General features: G+C 37.2%; 1 protein-coding gene across 4 annotated transcripts in view; it reads left to right on the top strand.

The window, feature by feature from the left end:
• The window catches only part of CLUAP1 (clusterin associated protein 1), a 52,061-nt gene that overhangs the window by 10,349 nt on the left and 14,707 nt on the right, over positions 1 to 27,005 (top strand). For all 4 annotated transcript variants that reach the window (XM_069106693.1, XM_069106683.1, XM_069106664.1 and 1 more), the window contains 4 exons: positions 4,461 to 4,544; positions 8,877 to 9,010; positions 14,620 to 14,761; positions 25,270 to 25,342. In XM_069106693.1, the coding sequence (XP_068962794.1) occupies positions 4,461 to 4,544; positions 8,877 to 9,010; positions 14,620 to 14,761; positions 25,270 to 25,342 (433 nt within the window). The remainder of the gene's footprint in view (positions 1 to 4,460; positions 4,545 to 8,876; positions 9,011 to 14,619; positions 14,762 to 25,269; positions 25,343 to 27,005) is intronic.

The raw sequence follows: 27,005 nt of genomic DNA, 5'->3' as shown, positions 1-27,005 counted from the left end.
ATAAATATTTTGGTGTGTATGAGTTGTTTCTTCTTTCTTTAATCTCTTTGGGGTATAAGCCTAGTAGTGGTATTTTGGGGTCAAGAGGGTATGCAGAATTTAATAACTCTGAGAGCATAAGTTCTATTTAAATGGCTTTCCAGAATAAATGGACCAATTCACCCCTCCACCAGCAAAAAAAAAAAATTGTATGCCTATATTATCACAGCCCCTCCAGCAATTATTGTTTTCCTTTTTTGTCATCTTTTCCAGTCTGATGGGTATAAAGTGGAACCTTAGAGTTGCTTTTTTTTGAAATTTACGTTTCTCTTTTCTCTTATTTTTAGTGACTTAGAGCATTTTTTCATATAGTTGTGGATAACTTTTTTTTTCTTTTGAGAATAGCCTAATCATATCCTTTGACCTTTTATCTGTATGGCTTTTGTTTTTATGTTTATTTTATGTTTATATGTCCCTATATAATTTGAATATCAAATCTTTATCAGAGAAATTTGATGTGAAGATTTTCCCCAGGTTATTGTTTCCCCTTTAATTCTAACAGCACTGATTTTGTTTATGCAAAACTTTTTAAATATTGTACAATCAAAGTTGTTTATTTGTCTCTTTGGGGATTTTCTTTATTCTGTGTTTGGTCAAGAGTATTTCCCCTATCTATACTTGTAAAAAGTATCTCTTTCCTTGAGAGATCAGTTGGGTAATGCCATTGACATCAGGAAAGGAGCTAAGGAAGGATTTGGACTCTGAAATCTGTACCTCTGGTCCCGATGTCATCCTTCTTGTTCCAGTCCTTAATTTTCAGCACCTTCCTAGCATCTCTTAGTGTTCCAGTGACACTTCAATTTAACTTATTTAAAACAGATCTGATAATCTTCCTTTTGAAGCCCATCTCTCCTCCTAACTTCTCATTTTCTGTTGATGACATCCTCATTCTCCCAGTTACTGGGAATTGGTTACCTTTGGATCTTCCTTTACCTTCTGAAACCTTGCAGGCATCCTTGACTCTTCCTTTTCCTTTGTCCTTCACACCTGATTGGTTGGCAAGCCCTCATGATTCAAACTTCAGTCTTTCCTCTCCTTTTCGTATCTATTGTTCTGTAGTCCTCCTCACATGGATCATCATTGTAGATCAGACAAATTCTGGCAGATTTTAATTAAGATTTTCTGGCTCCTACTAACCTTTCCTGCCTTATTTCACACTATTTTCCCTTTACAAACTCTACATTTGAGCCAAAATGGACAACTAGCTGTTCTTCAAATATTGCACTCCATCTCTTACTTCTTTTGTGCATTCACACAAGTATCCCCTATGCCTAGAATGCATTCTTCCTTCATCTCTACTCCTCCTAATCCTGGTCTTCGAGGTTCAGCTCAGATACCCCTTTATTTAGTTTCCCCTGCACAAACTGTGTGCTCTCCCTCCTCAAAAGGCCTTATATTATACTTAATTATATAGATGCTATTTAAATATAGCATCCTACAAAAGCTCCTTGCATGGAGGCTATTTTATTTTTGTCTTTGTATTCCCAGTACCTTATAATACCTGGATAACCAAATGGATTTGTAATAATATGTATGTGCCCTTCAGTAATGCAGATTGCAACCCATCCATGCCTGCCCATCCTTTTGCATTCTTGGTCTTGGCCTCCTATACATTTGCCTGAGTGAGTCCACCTAATGGAGGACTTTTTAATTTTCTTTGGTATCATAAGGATACCAGTAAAAAACACTTGTAGTATCTTGTCAGTTATCTCTTGTTTTCACCATGATATTAGCCCATCTTTTTCCTTTTTTCTTCTTTTTATCTTAAATTTTTATATTTTATTTTTTACAATTACATGAAACACAATTTTTAACATTTTAAAAAAATTTTGAGTTCCAAATTCTCCCTCTCTCCCCTTTCTTCCCCTCTCCTAGAGAAGGCAAGCAATTTGATATTGATTATATATGTGTATACAAAATATATTTACATACTATCCATGTTGTGAAAGAAAATACAGACAAAAAACCTCAAGAAAAATAAAGAAAGTAAAAATGTTTGCTTTGATCCTTCAATCAATTCTTCCTCTGGAGGTGGGTAGCATTTTTCATCATAAGGCCTTCAGAATTGTCTTGGATCATTATACTGCTGAGAATAGCTAAGTCATTCACAGTGATCATTTCATATTTCTGTTACTGTGTACAATTTTCTCCTGGTTCTGCTCACTTTACTTTGCATCAGTTCGTGTAAGTCTTTCCAGGCTTTTTTGAGAGCATTTGCTGATCATTTCTTATAGCACAATAATATTCCATCACAATCATATACCACAACTTGTTCAGTCATTCCCCAATTGATGGGCATCCCCTCAATTTCCAATTCTTTGCCACTACAAAAAGAGCTGCTAGAAATATTTTTTTACATATAGGTCCTTTTCCTTTTATTTTTTAAAAATATTTTTGGGATATAGACCTAGTAGTGGCATTGTTGGGCCAAAGGGTATGCACAATTTCATAGCCCTTTAGCCCATCTTTTTCAATCACATATTTCTTTGGAGACATCTTTTACTTTGGTATTCTTGGAAGTATTTTTTTGGTATGGCATCCTGTTCACTACTACCATGTTCTTCCCCATGGCCTTCTAACTGATACTCAGTTTTTATTCTTTAGAGATTGTAGTGTTCCCATGACTTGCACCCATATAACAGATATTTGAATTTTTATATAAAAAGATAGACCTAGAACAAAAGAAGACTGACAAGGAAGCAAAGAAAAGATGGACAGCTCTGAACACAATATATATTATTTATATAGGCTTTCTTGAAACAGAAATTTATTTTTGTATATTTTTTGTCTTCTCTTACATTCTGCTGTGTACATGGCAATGCTATTTTTTCTTATTTTGTATTTAAGTTTAAAATTAATTAAAAAAGGAAAAACAAACAAAAAGATAGGCCTTCATTTTAGGGAAAAGTTTGGAGCAATTAAAGAATTTCTGCAATTTTCCATTGGAAATTCAGCCCACTCTGTCCTCTTGTTTAAATCTAGACCCAAATAATTGTCCATTTGCAATGTCTATCTGAGATATATAAACTAATGGATAACCTCTATGAGTTTTCCATATAACTTCATGTCATAGTTTGGATGGTAAGGGTTCTTTATCACTTGGTTTTTCCTATGCAGGTGGTTAGGCCAAAGTCTTTTGAGTAGCCTCTCATCTAGGAGGCTCAATAGTGATCTGGGGTTTGATGTCATTCATCTGGAGAAAGCATCTGGAGAACCTTACTATCTGTGGAGAATCCTTCTTCAGCTTTGAGTCTTAACTGTGTCTCCTCCATGACTATGGCAAAGAATTCTGATGAGCATATAGCTCTCTATTTTATGCCTTGATCAGATTTTATGCCTAGTGATCAGAGGGACATCAAATGAGATTCTCTTTTATATCTTTCAAGAATCTTTCACACTTTTACTATTTGCATGAAAGACACTTTTTTTCAAAAAGAGCCTTTGAGGTGGTGGTTTTGCTTTAACAAATTAAAAATATTTTTTGTAATTAATAAACAATAAGCACAGTAGGATTTTTTTAAATTTCCTACATCTTTCTATCAATTATGTGATGGCCTATTTTGAAATGCTACTTGCAAAAGCTTACTTCTTCTCTTATAATACCCTCCTCGATGGCATAATACAGTGGCATACATAGTACATAGAATGAGCTGCTCCACACTACCAGGCCATACATTTCACTTAAGTGTGCCATAAATTATATGGAACTAGTACTTGTAAGCGCATGCACGTGAGTAAGTCCTGAATTGCCTGTAATGTTCCATAACTCCTCACAAAAAAAATTAGAGATTGGTATAGTATGCAGAATATATACTTAAACATTTGTGGAATTGAATGAATGAATGAATGGACAAAACAAGAGACAGGCCTCCAGAAGGGAAATAGTTGGCAAAAAGAATGCACTTTGTATGTAAACATAGATAAAATAGTAACTAATAGAATATTTGGTAAAATTTGTAATGTTATCACAGTATTACTTAGAGGCATATACATGTTTAGATGGATGCCACATGGGTAGGTAACACTTGTACCATTTTAATGAATCCTAGGCAAGTCAAAATCAGATATCTTGACTCTTGAAGATTTACTCAGGTTTGGATGAATCTCTCCTTGACCAGAAGAATATGTTAGTTTATACCAGCATCTCTCAAGTTTTTATAAATAGAATACTCATTCATCTGGTAACATATATATGTGTGTGTATATGTATGTGTGTGTGTGTATATATATATATGTATATATATAAAATGTATAAGATACTAAAAATAGAGAACCAGTGCACACATTTTATAAGATACTTTAATAGAATATGCTTATTATCATTTAAATAAATGAATTGATCATATTCAGTTCTAGGAGTATTGGCTTTAATAATTGTCTCTTCTGGTCCCTTATATAAATAGATTGTTTTTTGCTCATAGGAATTGAGAACAGAAGCAATCGCCCGGCCACTAGAGATAAATGAGACTGAAAAAGTGACAAGAATTGCAGTCAAAGATATTTTGGTAAGGTTATTTTGCTGTTCAACATTTATCATACCCAAATACCCATAGCAGTTGTCACCTTGCTTACACAAAACTGTGTACCCTTCTCTATCTGTACAACAGCCTTGACAATGTATGTTAATGGTAAGAAGCTTAGGACAGTCCAGAATCCCAAGATTATTCTTTTTTATTATTAACATTGTACCAAAAAATCTTGTACGATTCATCAGCAATAATACACATATTGGAGAGAAAGTTTATTAGCACAGGCTCCCCTTTAAGAAATATGCAGGAAAATAAACAATTTACATTTATGTAAATTTATATTTAGTAAGTAATTGCTGTGTGCAGAACTTTGTATAAAGTGCTGAGAAAGATACACTGATAGATAAGATATGGCCTAGTCTCATAAACAAAGGGAAACAAGAATATGTCCTATGTTATACAATAAAACCCTAAGTAGGATAGTGTAATATAATACCAAGCAAAGGCAACTTCCCAGGTTCAAAATACCAGCATAGGTGCTCTCTATTTTATTCAGTGACAAACCAAGAACAGAGAAGATCAAAACATGACATCATTCAAAATACAGCATTTACTAAGTGTGATTAAATAATCTCCAAGTACTACCCCACCCCAGGACCTTCCAATCATTCAATCAATAACAAAGTCTCTGTACTAAATACTTCTCCACCCCTAGGCTATACCTTAATTAAGTCCACCACAAAGCCCCTCTTCTCAAATGTAGATTAGTTTCCAAACATAAGGTCAAAAGTTCCCCACCCCTGGATCACAATTGAATCTACCCCAGAGTTACATCAAGTTTAAACACAGCACTTAATACCCAAATGGAGGTCTTTTCTTCATCTTGACAGGAGGCAAGTTCTCAGCAATCTTAGTTCCTGGGGAGACAAGGCTTAGCAAGGCCACAAGATACATTGCCAGTCCCTTCATGAATTCATCCTCTGTCTGTAGAACAGTCCTAGAACCCCTGAACACATTAGCAAAGCCCTCTCCCAGGATTTCTGTAAACATACAACAAGAAAATCCTTCTTCAGGGCTTCCGAACCAACAGAAAGGTTCCCAGACCCCTGCAACAACAGCACTGTCCTTCACCAGTGGACAGTATTCACTCTTGTCTGCAGGACAGTCTCCAGACCCCTGAAACAACAGCACTGTCCCTCATCAGTGGACAGTATTCACTCTCTGTCTGCAGGACAGTCTCAGGGCTTCTTAACCAAATGCCAGGTTCCAGGACTTCTTCAACAGGACAGTCTTTCACCAGTGGACAAATCTGGCAAAATAACATCAAAACAGACAGACAAAGTACCAGCAAAACAGCCATGTCTCCTCAGTCCTTGGCAGCTCAGGGGGCAGGTCTCAAAAGTCCAGGGCAATTCAAAGCGGCCACCAGCAATTCTCTTAGTCTCTCTCTCTCCACGAGGTGCTGCTTCCAAAAAGTTCTTCTGCCTCTCTCTTGTCTCTCCAAATCTACATCACCAGCTCCTCCCAGTTCAGGACTTTCTTTTCACATCAACAAGCCCATCCCACAGGTGGGATTAACAAACTCTGGGTTTTAATACAATCAATTTGAAAACCAAGCCAATACAGGGGAATCTTTAATTGCCATTACTATCACAGATAGTCATACTATTGATACTTATTGTTGTTAATAATGAAACTATTAGAAACAAATTGGGAACAGCTAGCTAGTGCTAATAACAAAGGTGAGGTGGCATTGGCAAAAGATATTTCCTCACTCTTCCCCCTCCCCCTACTTGTCTTATCTTGTCTGACCTCAGGATTCTGTGTTATTTCCTGGCCGTTTTCATTACTTCCATTCCTTCCCCTTACTAGTTCCTTTTACATATTATCTTCCTCTATTAGAATGTAAGCTCCTCAAGGGTTAGGACCATCTTGCTTATATTTGCATCCCTGGTTCTATGTATCTGGAGAGATAAGCAGTCTTATATAAGCACCTTAGCATACCCAGGATGGCTGCTAGCAAACATATATCATTTATCTAGTTCAGGGGAAAAAGTCAGCACCCTGAACTTCAGAGAATACAAACAGAAGTTAGAAGCAGACAAAAACATACAGACAGAGAAACAGATCAGCAGATAGGACTTCCAGCTGTCTGACCATTACATCCATACCTAGTCAGTTACCAGAGAAGGAAGCACCAACATCTGGGTTTTCAAAGCCAGGGGGCTCAATGGCTGCCCAGAGTCTCATCTGGCCAAATCACACAACTTTTGCCAAAGTGAGCCCCAAAGCAAAACCTCACATCAGAGTATATATATAGCTTTCTTCTGGGTCAGAGAATGCCACAAGCCTCTTGACCTACTGCCCAATCACAAAGAAACAAGATATGGGCATTCCTGAAAAAACAAGCCTCCTACCACAGGCTCCATGTGATCACATTCAGCCTATTAGGGGGCAGAGTATATTTTTAAACCAGGGAAGGTTCTCAGATTCTCTTAAGCCTATCAAGGGGCCAAGGGGCAGGGAAGATCTTCAGATTCCTATTACCATTACATTCACATATAACAAATACTTTATCATTCATAAGTTCTGGGCCTCAGTTTCTGCCTCTGTAAAGTATGTGGCTGAGGTCATTTCTTCATAGATCACAGATCTGTGATCCTTTTAAGTGTTAACACTAACATTTTTATGAGTTTTGAACAACACTAGGCAGATTTTAATTTCTCTTTGTTTATGAAACTAAGGATCATGTATTCTCTGTGTATCAAAGATAATAATACAAGGCAGTATGTACCAAATGAATGGCATAGGTTTCTTTATCATTAGGAAGCTACTGCTTCTGGTATCTTCAGGTTTCGTAGGAAACCTAAGTGATTGACTATCTGATTATTGACATTGGTTTACTTGAACCTCAGCTTTTTTATTTATTTATTTACTTTTAGTTTCCAACATTTAGTTCCACAAGTTTTTGAGTTCCAAATTTTCTCTCCTTTGCTCCCCTCCCCCCATGGCAGCATGCAATCTGGTTATATGTTCTACATATACCTTCACATTAAACATTAGTCAAGTTGTAAAGAAGAATTACAACCAATGGAATGAACGAGAAAGAAGAAACAAAATAAAACAAAATGAAAAGGAGAGAGAGCAAGTAGTTAGCTTCAATCTCCATTCAGACTGTAATTCTTTCTCTGGATGTGGACAGCCTTTTCCATCATCAGTTTTTTGGAATTGTCTTATAAGCTTGCATTGCTGAAATGAGTCCAGTCTATCAAAGTCAGTCATCACAGATACAATGTGTCTGCAATTGTGTACAATGTTCTCCTGGTTCTGCTCCCCTCACTCAGAAACAGTTTATATAAGTCTCTCCAGGTTATTATGAAGTCCGTCTGCTCCTCATTTCTTATAGCACAATAGTATTCCATTACATTCATATACCACAACTTGTTTAGCCATTTCCCAATTGAAGGGCATCCCCTTGATTTCCAATTCTTTGCCACCATAAAAACAGCTGCTACAAATATTTTTGTACATATGGGTCCTCCTCCCACTTGTATGATCTCTTTGGGATACAGCCCTAGAAGCGGTATTGGTGGGTCAAAGGGGAACCTCAACTTATCAGAATATGGTGCTATTATCTGTTCTACTTATCTGGAGAGGCAGTATGATTAAATCAAAGAATCAATAGAGTAGGAACAGAAGACTTCACTATTAAATTTTATGACCTTGGATACTTCGCATCGCTGGATCTCAGTTTCATCCTCTCTAAAATGAGAGAAGATGATCCTTAAGGTTCCTTCTAGCCCCCAAAAAATCTCAAGAAGAAAGGCCCTCTTCTGGTAAAGAATAGATAACCATATTTTTTGGACTTAGATGAGTTCTTCATTTGAGTCAGAGAATCTAGGAATCAGATCTTGGCTCTGCTACTTTCTACCTTTGTGACCTTGGGCAAATTTCGTTAACCTCTCTTGACCTCAGTACCCTTATTTGTAAAATGAGGGGGTTGAATTAGATGGCCCTTGAGGATCTCCTCTGCTTCTAGATCTATAAACTTCTGAAAGCCTAAAAATAGGTAAACAAGGTGACCTCTTGAAAGTTCTTTTAACCTTATGAATCTAATTTTTTTTTGGAGGGGAGAAGGCAAGGCAGTTGGGGTTAAATGACTTGCCCAAGGTCACACAACCAGTAAATGTCAAGTATCCAAGGGGGAATTTCAGCTCAGGTCCTCCTGATTCCAGGGCTGATGCTCTATTTACAGCACCACCTAGCTGCCCCGATGAATCTGTAATTTTGATAGCTTAGAAATGGCTTTTTACAAAGCATTTGAATGACAGTTGATGTTGGTACACTGACTTATCTTGTCGTTCTCAGGCACAAGTTCAGAAAACTAAAGACTTGCTCAACAATGTGGCCTCAGATGAAGCAAACTTAGAAGCCAAAATTGAAAAAAGGAAATTAGAACTTGAAAGAAACCGAAAGCGCCTACAGACTCTGCAGAGTGTCAGGTACCAACCATAGAGTGCAAGTCTTTGAAATGATAAAGCAGCGAAAGACTAAGGGAATCAAATGTAATGGGGAGATGCTCACTGCCCCAGAAGTAGTTCAAGTTCAAAGTCTATGAACTAGACTTCAGTTACCCACTGAAGCTATCCACTGAAGTTAAACTCAGTTTGCTTTGCTGCTTTCAGAATTTCTAGAGCATTACTTAATTCTTAACTCTGGAGTTTGAGCTTTTGAAAATTTTTGGAATGCACAGTAAGTGAATCCAGATGGTAGTGGTTACACAAGACTTGATTACATCAGACTAGACCCTTATAGCAAATCACATGGAGGTATGTTTTGAATTGATTTCTCTCATTTCAGACCAGTAATCTCCATCCTGGTTTTCCTACTTGAAAAACCAACCTCTTCATGGTCACGTTGATGAATGCAACATTGTGTATGAATTGCTAAGTATGATTCTTGTGCCTATGACCTTTCAAACCTATGGATTCTTAAAAATAAGTTCTTTATATATCTTTGTAATTTTCTTCTTCTGCTTTAAAAAAAATATTTTTTTTTCTTTCTCTTCCCTCCCCTCCCCCTTTCTCTTTGCTTTTTCCCATAGTCCATTCTCTACATAGCTACATTCTTTCTCCCGCTTCCCTTTTCTCCCTCCCTTCTCCTTTCCTTCCTTGCTAGTGTAACTTCCCTGATATAGTTTACTGGTTTGAAATTTTACCTACTGTCAAAATGTATCTTGTCTTTTGTGAAATTGCTACACGAGGTAAAATTAAGATATAATTGCAGGTAACAATGTAAGTTTTTATCCTGGATGAAGGATCACTGTTACATTTCTTCCACTTTTAGAACAATATTCTCTGAATGTTTGTTCTACTTTAAAAATTATTCTGGGAGTGGCTAGATGGCACAGTGAATAGAGCACTGGCCCTGGAGTCAGGAGGACGTGAGTTCAAATGCGGCCTCAGACTCTTAACACTTACTAGCCGTGTAACTTTGGGCAAGTCACTTAACCCCAACTGCCCCTCCAAAAAGGTAAAAAAAAAATATTCTGGAAAAAATAATTCTGTATATTTTGTTTTTTAAGTAAGTACCTTTTTGTGGGCTATGAGGAACAGAAACCTATCTTCTAGTTATCTCTAAATTGCTTTAGGCTAGGAAGTTATAAACTACTTTTATATTTATCTGACTCTTTTTTAAAGAGTAGAACTCTTCCCTTAGAATCTGTAATAAGAGTAAATAAATAGGTAATTGAGAAGGCTAATTGAAGCATCTTTGTATATAGGGGTAGTTTTTCACCAGAATCACCAATTCTAAGAGTTAGAAAGGTCTTCTTTACAACATACCTGACAAGTAGTCAGCCAGCATTTTATTTTTTTTAATATTTTTTTTTAGTTAGGTATAAAAACAATTATTTTTAAGCTTTTTAAAGAACAGTTTTGAGTATAATTTTACAATTCCCTCCCACTGTCTCTTTTCTCCATCCTCATTGTGAAGGCAAGCAGTTTGATAATGGTTGCACATGTGCAGTCATGTAAAAACATATTTCCATATTAGTCATGTTGTGAAAGAAAATACTGATCAAAAACAAAAGAACAATAAAGTAAAAAAAAAAAAAAGAAAAACTGATATACTTTTATCTACATTCAGATTCCATCAGTTCTTTTTGTGGAAGTGGATTGTATTTTTCACCACAGGTCTTTCAGAATTGTCTTGGATCTTTGTATTGCTGAGAATAGCTAAGTTATTCATAGTTCATTCACAGTTGAACATTGTACAGTATTGTTGTTGCTGTGTACAATGTTCTGGTTCTCCTCACTTCACTTTACATCAGTTTATATAAATCTTTCCAGGCTTTTCTGAAAGCACCCTGCTCATCATTTCTTGAAGCACAGTAAAATTCCCTTAACAATCCTATACCATAACTTGTTCAGCCATTTCCCCAGTTTATGGGCATCCCCTCAGTTTCTAGTTCTTTGCTACCATGAAAAGACCAGCATTTTCTTAAAGACCTTTAGTGAGGAGGAATCCACTGTAGTCATCCAAGGGCAGCCTATCCCTTTTTGGGTAGTTCCAAGCATTAGGAAGTTTTTCCTTTTATCGAGCCAAAAATATGCTGCTTAATTTCTATCCATGACTTTGAATTCTGTCTTCTGAAGCTACAGAGACAACTCTAATCAGGTTTCTATGTGATAGTCTTTAAAATAATTAAAGGTAATTATTGTGTTCCCTGTAAACTCTTTCTTCTAAAAACTTAAACATATCTCATTCCTTTATAGCATGTTCCACATAATCTTGAAATCCTTCACTACCATGGTCATTTTTCACTGGACACTCTTTACCTTCCCAGCATCCTTCCTAAACTGTAGTGCCCAGAACTGAAGAGAATGTTCCATCTTATTAAATTGTCCCGACATCTTGGCCAATTAATCCTTTTGGATCCCAACTCTGTCATTCTTGTATGTTAGCTATCCCTATCAGCTGTGTGCCATCTACAAATCTGACAGCATTCCATTTATCCAAGTCATTAATAAAAATGTTTTTCACTGGTGCGTTCCCTGTCACCAGTGGAGTGAAACAAGGCTGTGTGCTTGCTCCCATGCTTTTTAGCATGATGATTTCAGCCATGTTGTCAGATGCCTTCAATGAGGACAAACATGACATCAAGGTCACCTACTGCACCAATGGTAAACTCTTTAACTTGAAAAGATTATAAGCTAAGCCAGCACCACATCACCCATATGTGGGACCATTGGTTACAGCAAATGGAGAAGTTTTGAATTCTGTGGATAAGATGGCTTACCTTGGCAGTGTACTTTCTAGGGATGTATGCATTACTACTGATGTTCACACATGCATTGCCAGAGCTAGCTCAGTGTTTGGGAGGCTCCAAAGGAAAGTGTGGGACAGAAGAGGTATCAGACTGACTACCAGACTGAAGGTCTACAGAGCTGTTGTGCTGACTTCTTTATTGTATGCCTGTGAAACCTGGACAGTATACCAGCACCATGTTAGGAAACTGAATTGCTTCCATTTGAATTATCCTAGGAAGATTCTGAAGATCACCTGGTAGGATAAGATACCAGACTCTGAGGTCCTTTCTTGAATTAAACTGCCAAGCATTTACACTCTACTGCAGAGAGTGCAACTATGATGGGCTGGCCACGTTGTTAGAATGTCAAACGTACACTTGCCTAAAAGACTGTTTTATGGAGAACTCATACAGGGCAAGCACTCACATGGTGGTCAGAAGAAGCAATACAGGACACTCTCTTAAGAACTTTGGAATTGATTGTGTGACACAGGAGATGCTGGCACAGTCCTGCCCAGCATGGCGTGCCCTCATCAAAGAAGGTGCTGTGCTCTATGAGCAAAGTAGAATTGAAGTAGCTCAAAAGAAATGCAAAGTACTCAAATTTAGATAATTCACCCAAATGGTCACATGGACTCTTTGTGCCTGACCTGTGGCAGAGCATTCCAAGCTCATATTGGTCTGATCAGTCACAGTTGGACACATTATAACTTGACTCTAACATAGTGATGCCATTTTGATCCTCTTTGAGAGTGAAGGATAGCAACCAAGCAACTATCCTTATCACCTTTGTGCCATCTACAAATCTGACAGCATGTCATTTATCCAAGACATTAATAAAAATACTAACTAGCAAAAAACCAAGGATAACTCCTTGGGACTCTTCACTAGAAACTGTCTTCCTGCTTATCATTGAAATGGTTACTTTTGGGATCCACCAATTCAAATAGTTCTGAATCCACCTACTTAATTATCCTGTTATCTAGCCTACATCTCTTCCGTTGTCCAGAAAAACAGCATCCAAGATTTCATCAGATGTTTTGCTAAAATCAACATATAAACATTCACTAGATCTACAGGTCTAGTTTCTGTATTTTGTAAACTAGTTTCAAGTATTATTCTTATCATTCAAGTCTTTTCATGAGAGGGAAGGGAATATAATAAACATTTGTATACTGCCTACTGTGCTCCAGGAATTGTGCTAAGAGATTTTTATAATTATTATTTCATTTGATTCTCCTAATAACCCTGTGAGGTAGGTGCTGTTATTATTTATCCCTGTTTTACATTTGAAGAAACTAAAGCAAGGGGTGGCTAGGTGGCTCAGTGAATAGAGCACAAGCCCTGAAGTCAGGACGTGAGTTCAAATCTGGCCTCAGACACTTAACACTTACTAGTCGTGTGACCTTGGGCAAGTCACTTAACCCCAATTGCCCTGCTTTTCCCCCTCCAAAAAGCAAAAGAGAGAGAGAGAAATTAAAGAAAATAGAGATCAAGTGACTTGCCTAAGGTCATATAGCTAGTAAGTGTCTGAGGTAGGATTTGAACTTGTCTTCCTGACTCCAGGACTAGCTAGCTATCCACTACACCTCCAGCTGCCTCAAAGAAGAAAAGTGGGAAGAGAATTCTAATCCTCGGTGTTCTTATTTCATAGAAATTATAGAATTTCAGAGTTGGAAGGGACCTTAGAGAGAACAGCTACTCTGACCTCTATTTAAATAATGAATATTATCTACATTATGTGATCATATAGCTGCCATTTGAAGACAACCTCTAGTGATAAGGATTCTCTGCCTTCCTAGGACGTTTTTACAAACACTTTGTGTTAGCTCTAATTTTTCAGATTTTCCCTATACTGAATCAAAATTACTTCCCTGTAAATTCTGTCCTCTAGGAACAATTTTTAAAAAATAGACTCTTTGTTACTGTACTATGTATATATGAAGGGACTGTCGTATCTCCACTGTCTTCTGTTCTTCAGGTTAACTATCCCTGTTTTCTTCAGCTAATTCTGATAATGAGATGATTTCAAATTCCTTCAACATCTAGGTTGCCATCCCAAATGTGCTCTAGTTTGTCAATGTTCTTCCTAAACATGGTGCCAAGAACTACACAGAATTCTAGGGCATTGCACAAAGGGTATGATCACCCCCTCCATTTGTGAAACAAAATTGCGCCTGATTTTGGGACAACTGCATTCTACTGTTTAATATATTGAGTTTGCAATCTTTTAAATCCCCAGGTTCTTTGCATAAGTTCTAGCCTCATTACCCTATCATGTATGTGTAAAGTTGATTTTTTAAAATCCAAGTTCAGGACATTAAATTTTTTTTAGAGTAACATGGTAAACAAAGGAGGGCTGGATCTGGGATCAAAGAACCTCGTTCAAATTCCAGGTTGGCTTCTTGGACAAAGTGCCAAATATTCAGGGACCTTGGCTTCCTCTTCTAAAATGAGGAGGTGGAATAGATGACCCCAGAGGTCCCTTCCAGATCTAAATCTGTGCTCACTGTTAAATTTCATTTCATTAAATTGAGTCTACGGAGGCCCAGTCTGCAGAGCTCTTTTAGGCTCTCAGTTTTGTCATTGCACAATGGCATCCCCTATATTAGCCATTATCCTCTCTATTATTGGCAATTCAGTTTTTCTTTCCATCTCTTTTATATGTCAAAGTGAGCTATTATTATATAATATGTTGTTTACATATTTACATATTGCTATACTTACATTATTATATTGATTAAAAATTTAAACAGAAGAGAGCCAACGATCTTTCATTTGCATTTTCTTTGGGCTCTGTAGACCAGCCTTTATGGATGAATATGAGAAGACTGAAGAGGAATTACAGAAGCAATATGACTTTTACCTGGAAAAATTTCGGAATCTGGCCTACCTAGAACAGCAGCTTGAGGATCATCATAGAATGGAGCAAGAGATGTTTGAGGTAAATGTTTAAAATTTTTACATAATATTCTGTTTTTTAATATATGATTTTATACTTACTGATATAATGCATTATAATTTTCCTCAGTTATTTTGTGTGTATGTCTTTTTTCTTCTTCCTACTTAGGACAAGGACCATATATTTCTAATTTTTCTCCTCTCTAGTAATATGATGATGATAATGTAGGCTGAATTTCCAGGTTTGCTTTATTCTGGACTTCAAGTCCAGGGTCTTAACCCCACACTATATTGTTGCAGAAATGTTGATCATTTTTGTGGATTTATTGTGTATCTTGCTACTTTACTGAGGCTACCTTTTTAGCTTCTTTGCTGATTCTCTGGAGTTTTCTAAGTAAACTATTATGTCATCTGCAAATAAGGATAATTATGTCTCCTCTTTGACAATATTTATACCTTTGATTTTTCTCTTATTACCATCACTAGCATTTCTAGAACTATGCGAAATAAAATTTCAGAAAAGGGCCATTCTCTAATTTCTTATGCTTATCCTGGTATCCAGCCTAACTGAGGCCTGCAGCAATCATTTCGTGTACTTCTCAACATGATTTTACTCATTTTCTAGTTTGTCATTGTTAAATCCTTTGGCCTTTGGATCATATTGGTGTCATAAATTTGATGGGAACAGTCATTTTTATCTAAATAATGATTTAACCTGGGAAAAACTAAGAGGTGACTCACCTTCACATATTAATAATAATATTAACTCACCTTCATATAAGGTTTGCAAAGATGCTCTGTATATATTGTCTCATTTTTATCTGTATGGCATCTCCAAAGGTAGGTTTTCTTTTCCCCATTTTATGGATGAGGAACGCTGAGGTTCAGAGAGGCTAAGTGATGTGGCCAGGGACATTAACTATGTGCTGGAGGAAGGACTAGAGCCCAAGGTTTTTTGGCTTCAAGTCCAGTGTATCATCCTCTACAGCATGCTGCCTTTGTTTTCAGTCTTTGCTAAGAGCTAAACAAGAAGACATGTTTAAGCTGTAGCAGGAGGGATTTAGGTTAGATGCCTAAGAAAAACTTCTGGACTCTTATACATCAGCAATAATACCACTTAATCTATATGGCACTGCATAATTTACAAAAAGCTTTTACAAAAATTCATCCTCTCATTTGACTTTCACAACCACTCAATGGAAAAAATTGTCATATTCATTTCACAAATGGGAAAAGGCTTCTATTGAGATATATTTTATCTTCAACTGAGTTAATTAATTGAAATTCAGTGAGAAAATTATACCAATCATTGTTATTTGAGTGATTTTTCTCAACCTTGAATCAGCAGAAGAGAAAATAGTAGTATTTCACTTTATTGCTTTTCATCCAATGCAGTATCAGGTCCCTCAAATATAAGGATAAGAATGTTTTTTTTTCCTTCAATTTGTCTTTTGTTCTAGAAAATAAACCTTAATAATCTCTTGCTGGATGATATATATTACTTTTGTGTCTCTTTATGATTGTGTGGTATAATTTAATCAGACTGGAGAAATGAATATATGCAGTGAATTAGATTAAATCCAAATCCTAGTCCTGAATAATTCCTTCCTGCCTTGATCAAAGCCTAAGGACCACTAGAAGAGTTAAACAATGTCATTGGAAGACCTAAGACTTATGTACTGGGGAGAGGAAAAAGAAAGGAAGTTAATGAAGAGATGAAGAGGAATTGGAAATTGAGAGAAAATGGTTCTGCAAAAATATACTTTTCTCAATTAGTGACTTGCTAAGTCAGCTTTTATCTTTATTTACAGTTATTTTGCTCTCTTTGTTTAACAACAACCAAAAAACCCCCCAAATCAAGAGAGAGATAGACAAAAGAAGAGAAAAAGGGAAAAGCAGTGAATAATAAGGCATCACTAGTTGCCTCCAGTATTGCTTAGTACTACCCAGACTATTGATTGTCTCCTCTGCCTTGAGTGAAGACATTTCATGTCATCTAGATAAATTAATGAATTTTGATAGTCTTTAGTACCTTAAAGTTCCTTAGCGTTGGTCTCCATTAAACTTGATACCCCTAATCACATTCATACAAACTTAGACTGTATCTTAATTATATTTGTGTCCCCTGTAGTGTCTAGCAATAGAAAATCATGCATAATAAGGACTCAATAAATGTTTGTTGAAGTAATGAATGTCCTAAAATGGTGTTATGTGTCGTGGGGAATAGGTATTCCAAAGTACCCATGAACAATTCTCTGTCACTGCCTAGATCTTTGGTTTCTTCCTTCATATTTTTCTCCTCAGAGCCTTCTCACTCTCCTCCTGGTCCTGCTTTTTAATACTTAATTCCTCAGATTTTCCCATTTGGTTTTTATGAAACAGGGAATATGAAAATCACTCTTTCATTCTCCTTTGATAGTAGTTTCTTCATTTTCTTTCAATGAAGCTCCAATTTCATTGATGTGGATATTTCCTTCATTCTTATCACAACTAATCTACACTGTATCCTATTTTATCCATCTTCTCCCAAAAATCCTTCACAGAAATCTACCCAGCCTGCTGGAGGTCTTCATCTAGCTCAGTTCTCAACATATGACCAATCTACCTCCTTTCTGTTTTGTTAATGGTATCCCTTAAACCACTTCTTGCCTATAGGTTATTGGTATATTTTACCTATTGGTAATAGGTGCAACCTACTTGTGTCCAGCAGGTTTTTTTCTGTTTACCTTTGGGTTACATACAACTTGGATTTTAATGAGTTCCTAGTGTTCCAAGATTCACAAACATACAGAATTTCTAGGAGAACATTTTTGTTAAAAAGGTGGGCTTTTGTGGTGGAGACTATGGTGAGAACATTAAAAGTTATTGTGCCATTTCCCAAATGCAGTCCAACTTCCTTTTTGTTAGTCCTTACCCTTTGTCAGTTCTGAGCCCAACTTATTGCTTATCTGCATTGCCTGCCCCACACAAAGGTCATGTTCTACTCATCATTGGATTGGGCTTCTATGTACATATCCCAGAAAATAGTTTTTTTAGTTTGTAATGTAGGATGATTTGAATAATCACAGATCCTATTGGGGAGTCTCTTTAATGCTCTGGAGTTTGATGCAGTCAGCATAATATCACCTACAAGCAGAAGCATATGGAAGATTTCATCATCCTTAAAGAATTCCTTTTCCATTTGGACTCAAGTCACCATAACAAGGTGTAATGTAATACCAAGGAAAGGCAACTTCCCAGGTTCAAAATACCAGCATAGGTGCTCTCCATTTTATTCAGTGACAAACCAAGAACAGAGAACGTCAAAACATGACATCACTCAAAATACAGCATTTACTAAATGTGATTAAATAATCTCCAAGTACTACCCCACCCCAGAACCTTCCAATCATTCAATCAATTACAAAGTCCTGGTTCTAAATACTACTCCACCCCTAGGCTTTACCTTCATTTAGTCCACCACAAAGCCCCTCTTCTCAAATGGAGATTAGTTTCCAATCTAAGTAAAGTACATTCATTTGTTCAACCATAGAACACAAAAAGGTCAAAAGTTCCCCACCCCTGGATCACAATAGAATCTACCCCAAAGTTACATCAAGTTTAAACACAGCACTTAATACCCAAATGGAGGTCTTTTCTTCATCTTGACACAAGAGGCAAGTTCTCAGCAATCTTAGTTCCTGGGGAGACAAGGCTTAGCAAGGCCACAAGATACTTTGCCAGTCCCTTCATTAATTCATCCTCTGTCTGTAGAACAGTCCTAGAACCCCTGAAAACATTAGCAAAACCCTCTCCCAGGATTTCTGTAAACATACAACAAGAAAATCCTTCTTCAGGGCTTCTGAACCAACAGATAGGTTCCCAGACCCCTGCCACAACAGCACTGTCCTTCACCAGTGGACAGTATTCACTCTGTCTGCAGGACAGTCTCCAGACCCCTGCAACAACAGCACTGTCCTTTACCAGTGGACAGTATTCACTCTGTCTGCAGGACAGTCTCCAGACCCCTGCAACAACAGCACTGTCCTTCACAAGTGGACAGTATTCACTCTCTGTCTGCAGGACAGTCTCAGGAGCTCTTAGCCAACAGCCAGGTTCCAGGACTTCTTCAACAAAAGGACTGTCTTTCACCAGTGGACAAATCTGGCAAAACAACATCAAAACAGACAAAGTACCAGCAAAACAGCCATGTCTCCTCAGTCCTTGGCAGCTCAGGGGGCAGGTCTCCAAAGTCCAGGGCAATTCAAAGCGGCCACCAGCAATTCTCTTAGTCTCTCTCTCTGCCTCCACGAGGTGCTGCTTCCAAAAAGTTCTTCTGCCTCTCTCTTGTCTCTCCAAATTTACGTCACCAGCTCCTCCCAGTTCAGGACTCTCTTTTCACATCAACAAGCCCATCCCACAGGTGGGATTAACAAGCTCTGTGTTTTAACACAATCAGTTTGAAAACCAAGCCAATACAGGGGAATCTTTAATTGCCATTACTATCACACAAGGACAAATAAATATCTTTGGCACGCATATATCTCCCTGTTTTATCCCTTGATTTTGATGTTAATTCAACTCCAACAAACATTAAGTACCTACTGCAAGGCATTGTACTAGGGGCTGAGGATATGAAAACCAAAATGAATAACAGTTCCTACCCTCAAGGGATTTACATTTTTATTGGGGGAGGGGGATACTCTATGTTCTCAGATAAATAAATACAAGATAATTTCAGGAGAAAAGGAGCAATGACACCCAGAGGGAGAAAAACTTCTTGTGGAAGATGTTAATTTAGATAAACCTTGATGGAAGCTAAGAGTTTTGAGAGGCAGGATTGAAGTGGGAGTACATGGGACAACATAGCCCATGTGAGAATATAGTGGCTGGAAATGGAATGTGGAGTTTGGAGAATTGTTAATAAGCCAATCTGGTGAGACGAAGAAGTAAATCTGGAAAGGGAGGTGGTAGCCAAACTGTGGAAGGCCCAAGATTTCAGACTGAGGGAGTTATATTTTATGCTAGAGACCATAGAGAACCACTGAAGCTTTTTTGTTTTGTTTTTATTATGGAAGTGATGTGCATGTTAGGGAAATTAATTTGGCAGCTATGTGGAGAATGGATCAATACTCAAAGGACCAGTGAACAGGGGTTACTGCTGGTTGCATTTATCCATGAATCTGTTCTTAACATATTCACAAAAGGTCCCTTGTAGGAAGGTCTTTTTTCAAGGCTACCTTTTGCATATTAAGTCAAATACTTTTTTTGTTATCAACAAACAAAAGCACAGTGAGATGTGGTCTGCACCTTTCAATCGGGTGTGTTACTCTAAAGATGGGATCTACAAAAAAATCTTTTACAAAAGTCTGTATATTCTTGGAGTCAGGAGGACCTGAGTTCAAATGTGGCCTCAGACACTTAACACTTACTAGTCATGTGACCTTGGGCAAGTCACTTAACTCCAATTGCCCTTCCTTTCCCCCTCCAAAAAGAAAAAAAAGTCTATGTATTTTCTTCACATATTTTAACCAAGGATATTCTTGGAGGGAACATAGCTCATAAAGATATTATAAAGATAAGAAAGTAGGTAATTAATTGAATAGTTATTGATGTGCTTGTGGTCACCCCTTTTTTCCCTATAGTAATAGCTTTGAGTTTTTAAAATTCCTTTGGTATCTTTCTCTCCCTAAGAAATGATCCTTTAATGCCTTCAAGATTGTATCATCTCATGCACATAGTTTCTCAGTTTGTACTTGGTCTTGTCCAGCCAGTCTTCCTAGTTTGGTGGTCTTAGGTACCAATTCTGGTTCCTTATGGAACACATCAGGGGTTGAGGTAAGGAGTCTAAATATAATGGTTCTTCTGTCACTGATGATAAAAATTCAATATAATTTAATAGGCATTTTAAAGCACCTACTAAGTGCCAGGTACTGAGGATACAAAGACGAAAGAGGAACAGTCCCTATCCACAAGGATCTTACATTCTGCTGGGGTAAACAACATGTACACAGATAATTAAATACTTTATACAAAATAATTCTAGGCGTTTAGAATACTAACAGTGGGGAAAATCAGGAAAGGTCTCACAATAGGATGTGGCACCTAGGTGAGCCTTGAAAAGAGCTGAAGTTCTCCAAACTTGGAGTTGAGGAGGGAGAATATTATAGGTAAAAGAGACAAACTTTATAAAGGTATGTGGAGGTAGGCAATGGGATTTCACATATGGAGAACTAGGAAGTAGGCCAGTTTGGATGAAATCAATCTGGAAAGAGATTGGAGCCAGATTCTGAAAGAGATTAATTCCAAACAAAGAAGTCTGTATTTTTCCTCAGGGAGCTACTGAAGCCTCTTGAGCAGGCAAATGACATGGATATTCCTTACTTTAGAAATATCAATTTGGCAGCTGTTTGGAGAGGGAACCAGAGACCTGGTTCTTCCAACAGTAGGAGGCTACTGCAACTATCCAGACAAAAGGCAAATTAGGATTGAGACTTATATTTGTTGAGACAAAAGGGGATAGATATAAGAGATATTGTGGAGGTAAAATCAATTATACTCGGCTAATTAGATGTGAGGGTTGAGGGACAGAGAAAAGTCAGGAATGATGACTCCAAAGTGCTAATCTGAGTGTTTGGAAGGAAAGAGGTTCCATCAACAGAAATGGAGCTATTTTGAGGATGGATAGATTTTGGAGAAAGTATGTTAGGAGTTTTTGCAGATAATACAATGATTTATTTAGAGAACCCCAGCAAATCAACTAAAATGACTTCAAATAACTTAAGGAAAGTTGCAGGAAAGAAATCATCAAATTTTTTTATGTTACCAACAAAACCAAGCAGCAAGAAATAGGAGAAAGTCCAAAATAAATGCGCAATATATATATATATTTTTCTTCTTGTCAAGATACATATAGGAATTACGTGAATACAAATTAAAAACATTCTTTATAAAATAAAGACACAAATATTTAGAGAAGTACTAACTTCTCATGGGTTGGAAGAGCCAACATAATAAAAATGACAATATTACCAAAATTAATTTACTTATTTAGTTCCATACAGTCAAACTACCAAAGGATTACTGTTTAGTCCTAGAAAAAATAACAGTGAAATTGATTTGGAGGAAAAAAGGTAAAAAAAATCTCAAGGGAAATAATGAAAAAAGGGGAGGGGCTAGCAATACAAGAACTCAAATTATACTACATAGCAGTAATCATTGAAATTATTTGGTGTTGGTTAAAAAATAGAGGGGAAGATATAGAGGTCAACCAGTGGAACAGATTAAATACACAAAATACAGAGGCAACCATAGTGACATACATAGTGTTTGATAAACCCAAGGCCTCCAACTATTGGGGAAAGGACACACTATTTTAAAAAAAATACTGGGAAGAGTAGAAAAAAGTCTAACAGAAGTTGTGTATAGATTCATACTTCATACCAAGTGCTTAGATAAGATTTAAGTGAATACATGACATATAAAAAGTCTATCATAAACAAATTAGAGGAGCAAGAAAAAGTATACATTGTGCAATAGATAAGGGAAGGAGAGTTATGATCAAATAGGTAGAGAGGATCATCAATGATAAAATGGACAATTTTGATTATATAAAATTAAAGTTTTTGTATAAATGAAACTAATACAGTTAGAAATCAGAAGAAAAACATTTAACTGGGGGAAAATCTTTGCTGCAAGTTTTTTTTTAAATAAGATCTAATATCCAAGATATATAAAGAAGTGATTCACATTTATTAGAGCCATTCCCCAACAGACAAATGGTCAAAGGAATTAAATGGAAATTTCCAATGGAAAAAATCCAAGCTATCAACAAAATGTTCCAAATTCCTTATTAAATATGCAAGTTAAAGCAACTCTGAGGCACCATCTTACATTGATCAGATTGGCAATGCATTTTTTTAAAGGAAGAAAAAGAAAAGAGATGGTCATTAAAGCCATCTGGTCATTCAAGCAATTTTAAAAATAAACAGACAAAAGCATAAAGGAAGATAATTATTGATAATCAGGATAGTTTTGAAAGTTACATGTTGAATCTATCATATACTTAGAAAGAAAAGAAAGCACTATATAACAGAGATACGAATTTTCTTATATATTCCTCTTTTCTGTTCTACTTGTGTATATGGAAATGCTCATTTTATGTGGAATATCTGATAGAAGTTACATTTTTGTACATCAGACATCTATAATGCATCCATGTAGAGATAGATACCAGCAGATTGGTATCTGGACAAGAATTTGGGTAAGAGATTGGGCTGGATATATATATTTGGGAGTCATTTCCATAAAGAGAATAATTAAAGCCTTGGGAATTAATGAGGTCGCTAAGAAGTATACCCAAAAAGAGAAGAGGTTAAGAAAGAGCCTTAGGGGCAGACGACGATGCAGCAAAGGGTACTGAGAAGTAGTGTCCACAAAAGTGAGAGAAGAGCTGAAAGGGTAGTGTCTAAGAAGTCAAGGAAAGAGAAAGCATCTGGGAGGAGGGTGTAGTTGGTAGGGTCAAAAGTTGGAAAGAAGTCAAGTCAGAAAGGCCATTTGACTGAGCTGTTTAGGTAAAGCTTAGATAGGACAGTGTCAGTCAGATGGTGAAATCAGATATTGCAATTCAGCAGATGAAGAAGAAAGTAGAGGGGTGAGGAAATGGAAGCAACAAGTGGAGATGACCATATTTAGGAGTTTGACTGTGAAAGGGAGAAAAGATATAGGTCAGTAACTTAAGGAGAGGGCAGGTGAAAGGAAGGTTAAAGATGGGGATATCAAGACAACCAGGGGATAAGGAGATTGCAGATGAGAGAAAGAGAGAATGATTAGGGGTAAACTCCCAGAGGGAATGGCAGCGAGTAGAGAGATTAGGCGAGCAGGAGGCCTCTTCATCACAGCAGAGGAGGAGAGACTGAGAAATGATGAAGAAGAAAAGGGTCTGAAGAATGGAGGAGGGGAGCTCAAAGTGTGTGTAGTCTGTTTTCTCCATTAATAACATATGATTCAAGGATGAATCTTCTGCTGAGGAGAGAGGAGTTTTGGCTATGAGTCTTTTTACAGAGACTATGACAACTGTCTCTTATTTGCTCCTGACAGCAGCCAGAGTCTTTTTTCATAACAGACCTGAAGCATAACCATTCTTTATGTGTTTGTGTGGAGTTAATCACACCTTTTAAAGACATTTTAAAACTTTGAACTTAACCAAAGCCAGCTAAGGTGAGCCTTTCCACCTTGGAAGCAGAACAGAGACTTGTGAATGAGCAGTGTATCTGCACCCCTTATACTTCTTACTATCCAAGTGGGCAGCACAGTAGTTAACTTGTTATTTTAAAAGCTACTCTGTTTGAACGAGGAGAACATTGTATACAGTAAAAGCCACAGTGTGTGATGACTGACTTTGATAGACTTAGCTCTTCTCAGCAATGCAAGGACCTAAAACAGTTCTAAAAGAAAGTTCCATCCACATCCAGAGAAAGAAATATGGAGTCTGAATGCAGATTGAAGCAAACCATTTGCTCTCTTTTTTTGTTTTGTTTTGTTTTCTTTCTCATGGTTCCTCCCATTCATTCTAATTTTTCTGTACAACATGACTAATGCCAAAATATGTTTAATAAGAATGTATATGTAGAGCCTATATTGGATTGCATGCTGTCTTGGGGAGGGGGAAGGGGAGGAGGGGGAGAAAATGTAAGACTTAAGGAAGTGAACATTAAAAATTAAAAATAAATACATTTATATATATAGTTGTTTTTTTTAAAGCTGTTCTGCTTGTCTGGTGTACCTTTACTTCAACTTTCAGGTACTAGTAGTTAAGGCTGATACCTTCTTCCTTCTCCATCCTGTCTAACCACACTGTCTGACAGTTTTTGTGGATGAAATCATGGTGTATTAGTGTACTGGACTTGGACCTAGGTTTAAGTCTGAGCTCTGCTGCTTAACAGGTAGTAACTTGTGTGACTTTGAGCAAGTCACCTAACCAACCTCTTTGGGCTAGTTTCTTCATGTATAAAGTAAGAGAGTTAGATTAGAAAGTCCTTAAGGACTTTTCCAACTCCAAATTTATAATCTTATGAAATTGTGAGGTGAAGTAGAAATAAAAGTAATATAAATGAATCTAGGTGCTAAGAATACAAATATGAGAGATAATGCCTGCCCTCAGGAAGCTTACTCTCTACTTGTGTTCTACAGTGTCTTTACAGATAACTAAATATAAAATATATACAAAATGCACAGTGACTTTAGGATTGGAGGGGGAACCAGGAAAGGCCTGTTAAAGGGAGTCTTGAAGGGATATTGAGATTCCAGGAGGTAGAAGTCAAGAGGAAGAGTTTTGTAGGCATGGGATATCCCATCATGCTAAATTTTAATACTTGAAGGAGATGAACTTAAGTGTAGTTTTTTAGGGTTTGTGTTATTTGTATGTGTACATATATATGCAAATACATGCATTATCTAATTTTGGTTTAGTAGCCATCCTATTAATGGTGCATACATAAATATTAAAGAATAATACAAACCACTTTTTTTCCTCCTTAACTGTTTTGATTCTTGTTTGTTAACTTCTTCCAGGAGGCTGAAAATACTTTACGTCTAATGCAGAATAAACTTAAGGAAGAAGAAAAACGACTGCTCAAGAGTGGAAGTAAGGTTACCATCTTTAGATAGAACTGCTTACATTAGACATTATCAGCAATTCAGATCAACACTCATTTATTTCATGCTTACTGTGTGACAGATATTGTGCTAGGGAATACAAATGCAAGCAGAAAGACAATCCCTGTTCTCAAAAAATTTACATTCTAATGAGGAAAGACAACAAAGAAATTGAACAGTAGTAGGGGGTGGGAGGAATATGAAGGTACCTATTCATGGGGCGTTGTAGAGAAAGTTCAGAGACTCAAGAGTACAGCCTGGAGAGAAATGAGGACATGGCCACCCTAAGGGTCCTTAAATTGGAGGTTCTGGGAGAGAACATAAGGACAGAGGTTACTTTCACTCTGGAATCCAAGAGTGAACTGGGTGATGAGGGACAAAGTAAGAATGCCCATCACTACTACTACTACAACCTAGGAAGCTATAGCAATAAGAAAAGAAAAAGAAATTGAGGAAATAAGCATAGGCAAAGAAAAAATAATCACTTTATGCAGATAATATGATGGTATACATAGAGAACCCTAGCAAATCAACTAAAAATTAATTGAAATGACTAATAACTTCAGTAAAGTCAAAGGATGTAAAATAAATCCACATGAAGCATCAGCATTACTGGATGTTACCAACAAAACCCAACAAGAAGAAATAGAAAGAGAATTCAGAATAAGTAAAGGATATATAAGATATTTGGGAGCTTACCAAGACATACCCAGGGACTGTATCAATCTGACTACAAAGCATTTTTTGCCAAGATCAGTGTTCAACAAACATGAAGTGCTTCCTATGTGCAAGGCCCCATGTTGGAACTGCAGATGCACAAATCTAAAATACATAGTCTCTGTCCTCAAGGAGCTTATAATTTAGTAAGAGAAGTAAGACATGGCGAATGGATCATAAATTTAAGAAATAATGAGATGGCATGCTTAGTTCTTATGGGTTCTCACAGGAATTGTTGTTGTTATTGTGTTTGTCCTTTGTTTTTGAAGAGGACCATGGCATCAGGGAAATGAAGACATGACTTATAGTGGACTTTGATTTGAGTGAGGGAGGGCTGTGCAAGGTCACCAGCCTCACTTTCTCCTCCAGAGCCATCAGGGTCCAATGACCAGATATTCATCAGGATGACTGAAGATGACCTGAGATTCAATGGGAGACCCTGGCCCTTTTTTAGGCAAAAGCCTTTTCAAGTACTCACTTAGAATGAGGTATAGCCCATTCAGTGAGTGCAGGGATGGCCCCTTTAATTGGAAAAAAAGAAAAAAAATCAAGCTGGGAGGGAAGATCCTCAGGGTTGCTGTTCCAAAGAGAAACAGTTACCATTGACATTCACTCTAAGCCTGATGCCATGGTCCTCTTCAAAAATGAAGGACAAACACAACCTGTGAAGAGACCAAGCTGCTTAAATGGAAACCCAGCTAGTTGGGGGGTAACTCAGCTCGTCCTTTCCCTCTCCTTCTCCCTCTCCTCCTCCTCTCCAAAGGATGATGACCAGAAGCTGCCCACTTAACTTGGGGTTAGAGATCTCTCTCTCTCTCTCTCTCTCTCTCTCTCTCTCTCTCTCTCTCTCTCTCTCTCTCTCTCTGTCTCTCTATCTCTGTCTCTGTCTCTGTCTCTCTCTGTCTCTCTCTCTGTCTCTCTGTCTCTCTCTGTAT

This window comes from Petaurus breviceps, unplaced genomic scaffold (genome assembly GCF_028583685.1).
Source record: "Petaurus breviceps papuanus isolate PSGF00001 unplaced genomic scaffold, PetGlider_PUasm1.0 138, whole genome shotgun sequence".
In the NCBI taxonomy this organism is placed as follows: domain Eukaryota; kingdom Metazoa; phylum Chordata; class Mammalia; order Diprotodontia; family Petauridae; genus Petaurus; species Petaurus breviceps.
The sequence above is the reverse complement of the archived record's forward strand: the minus strand, read 5'-3'. Positions and strand labels throughout refer to the sequence as shown.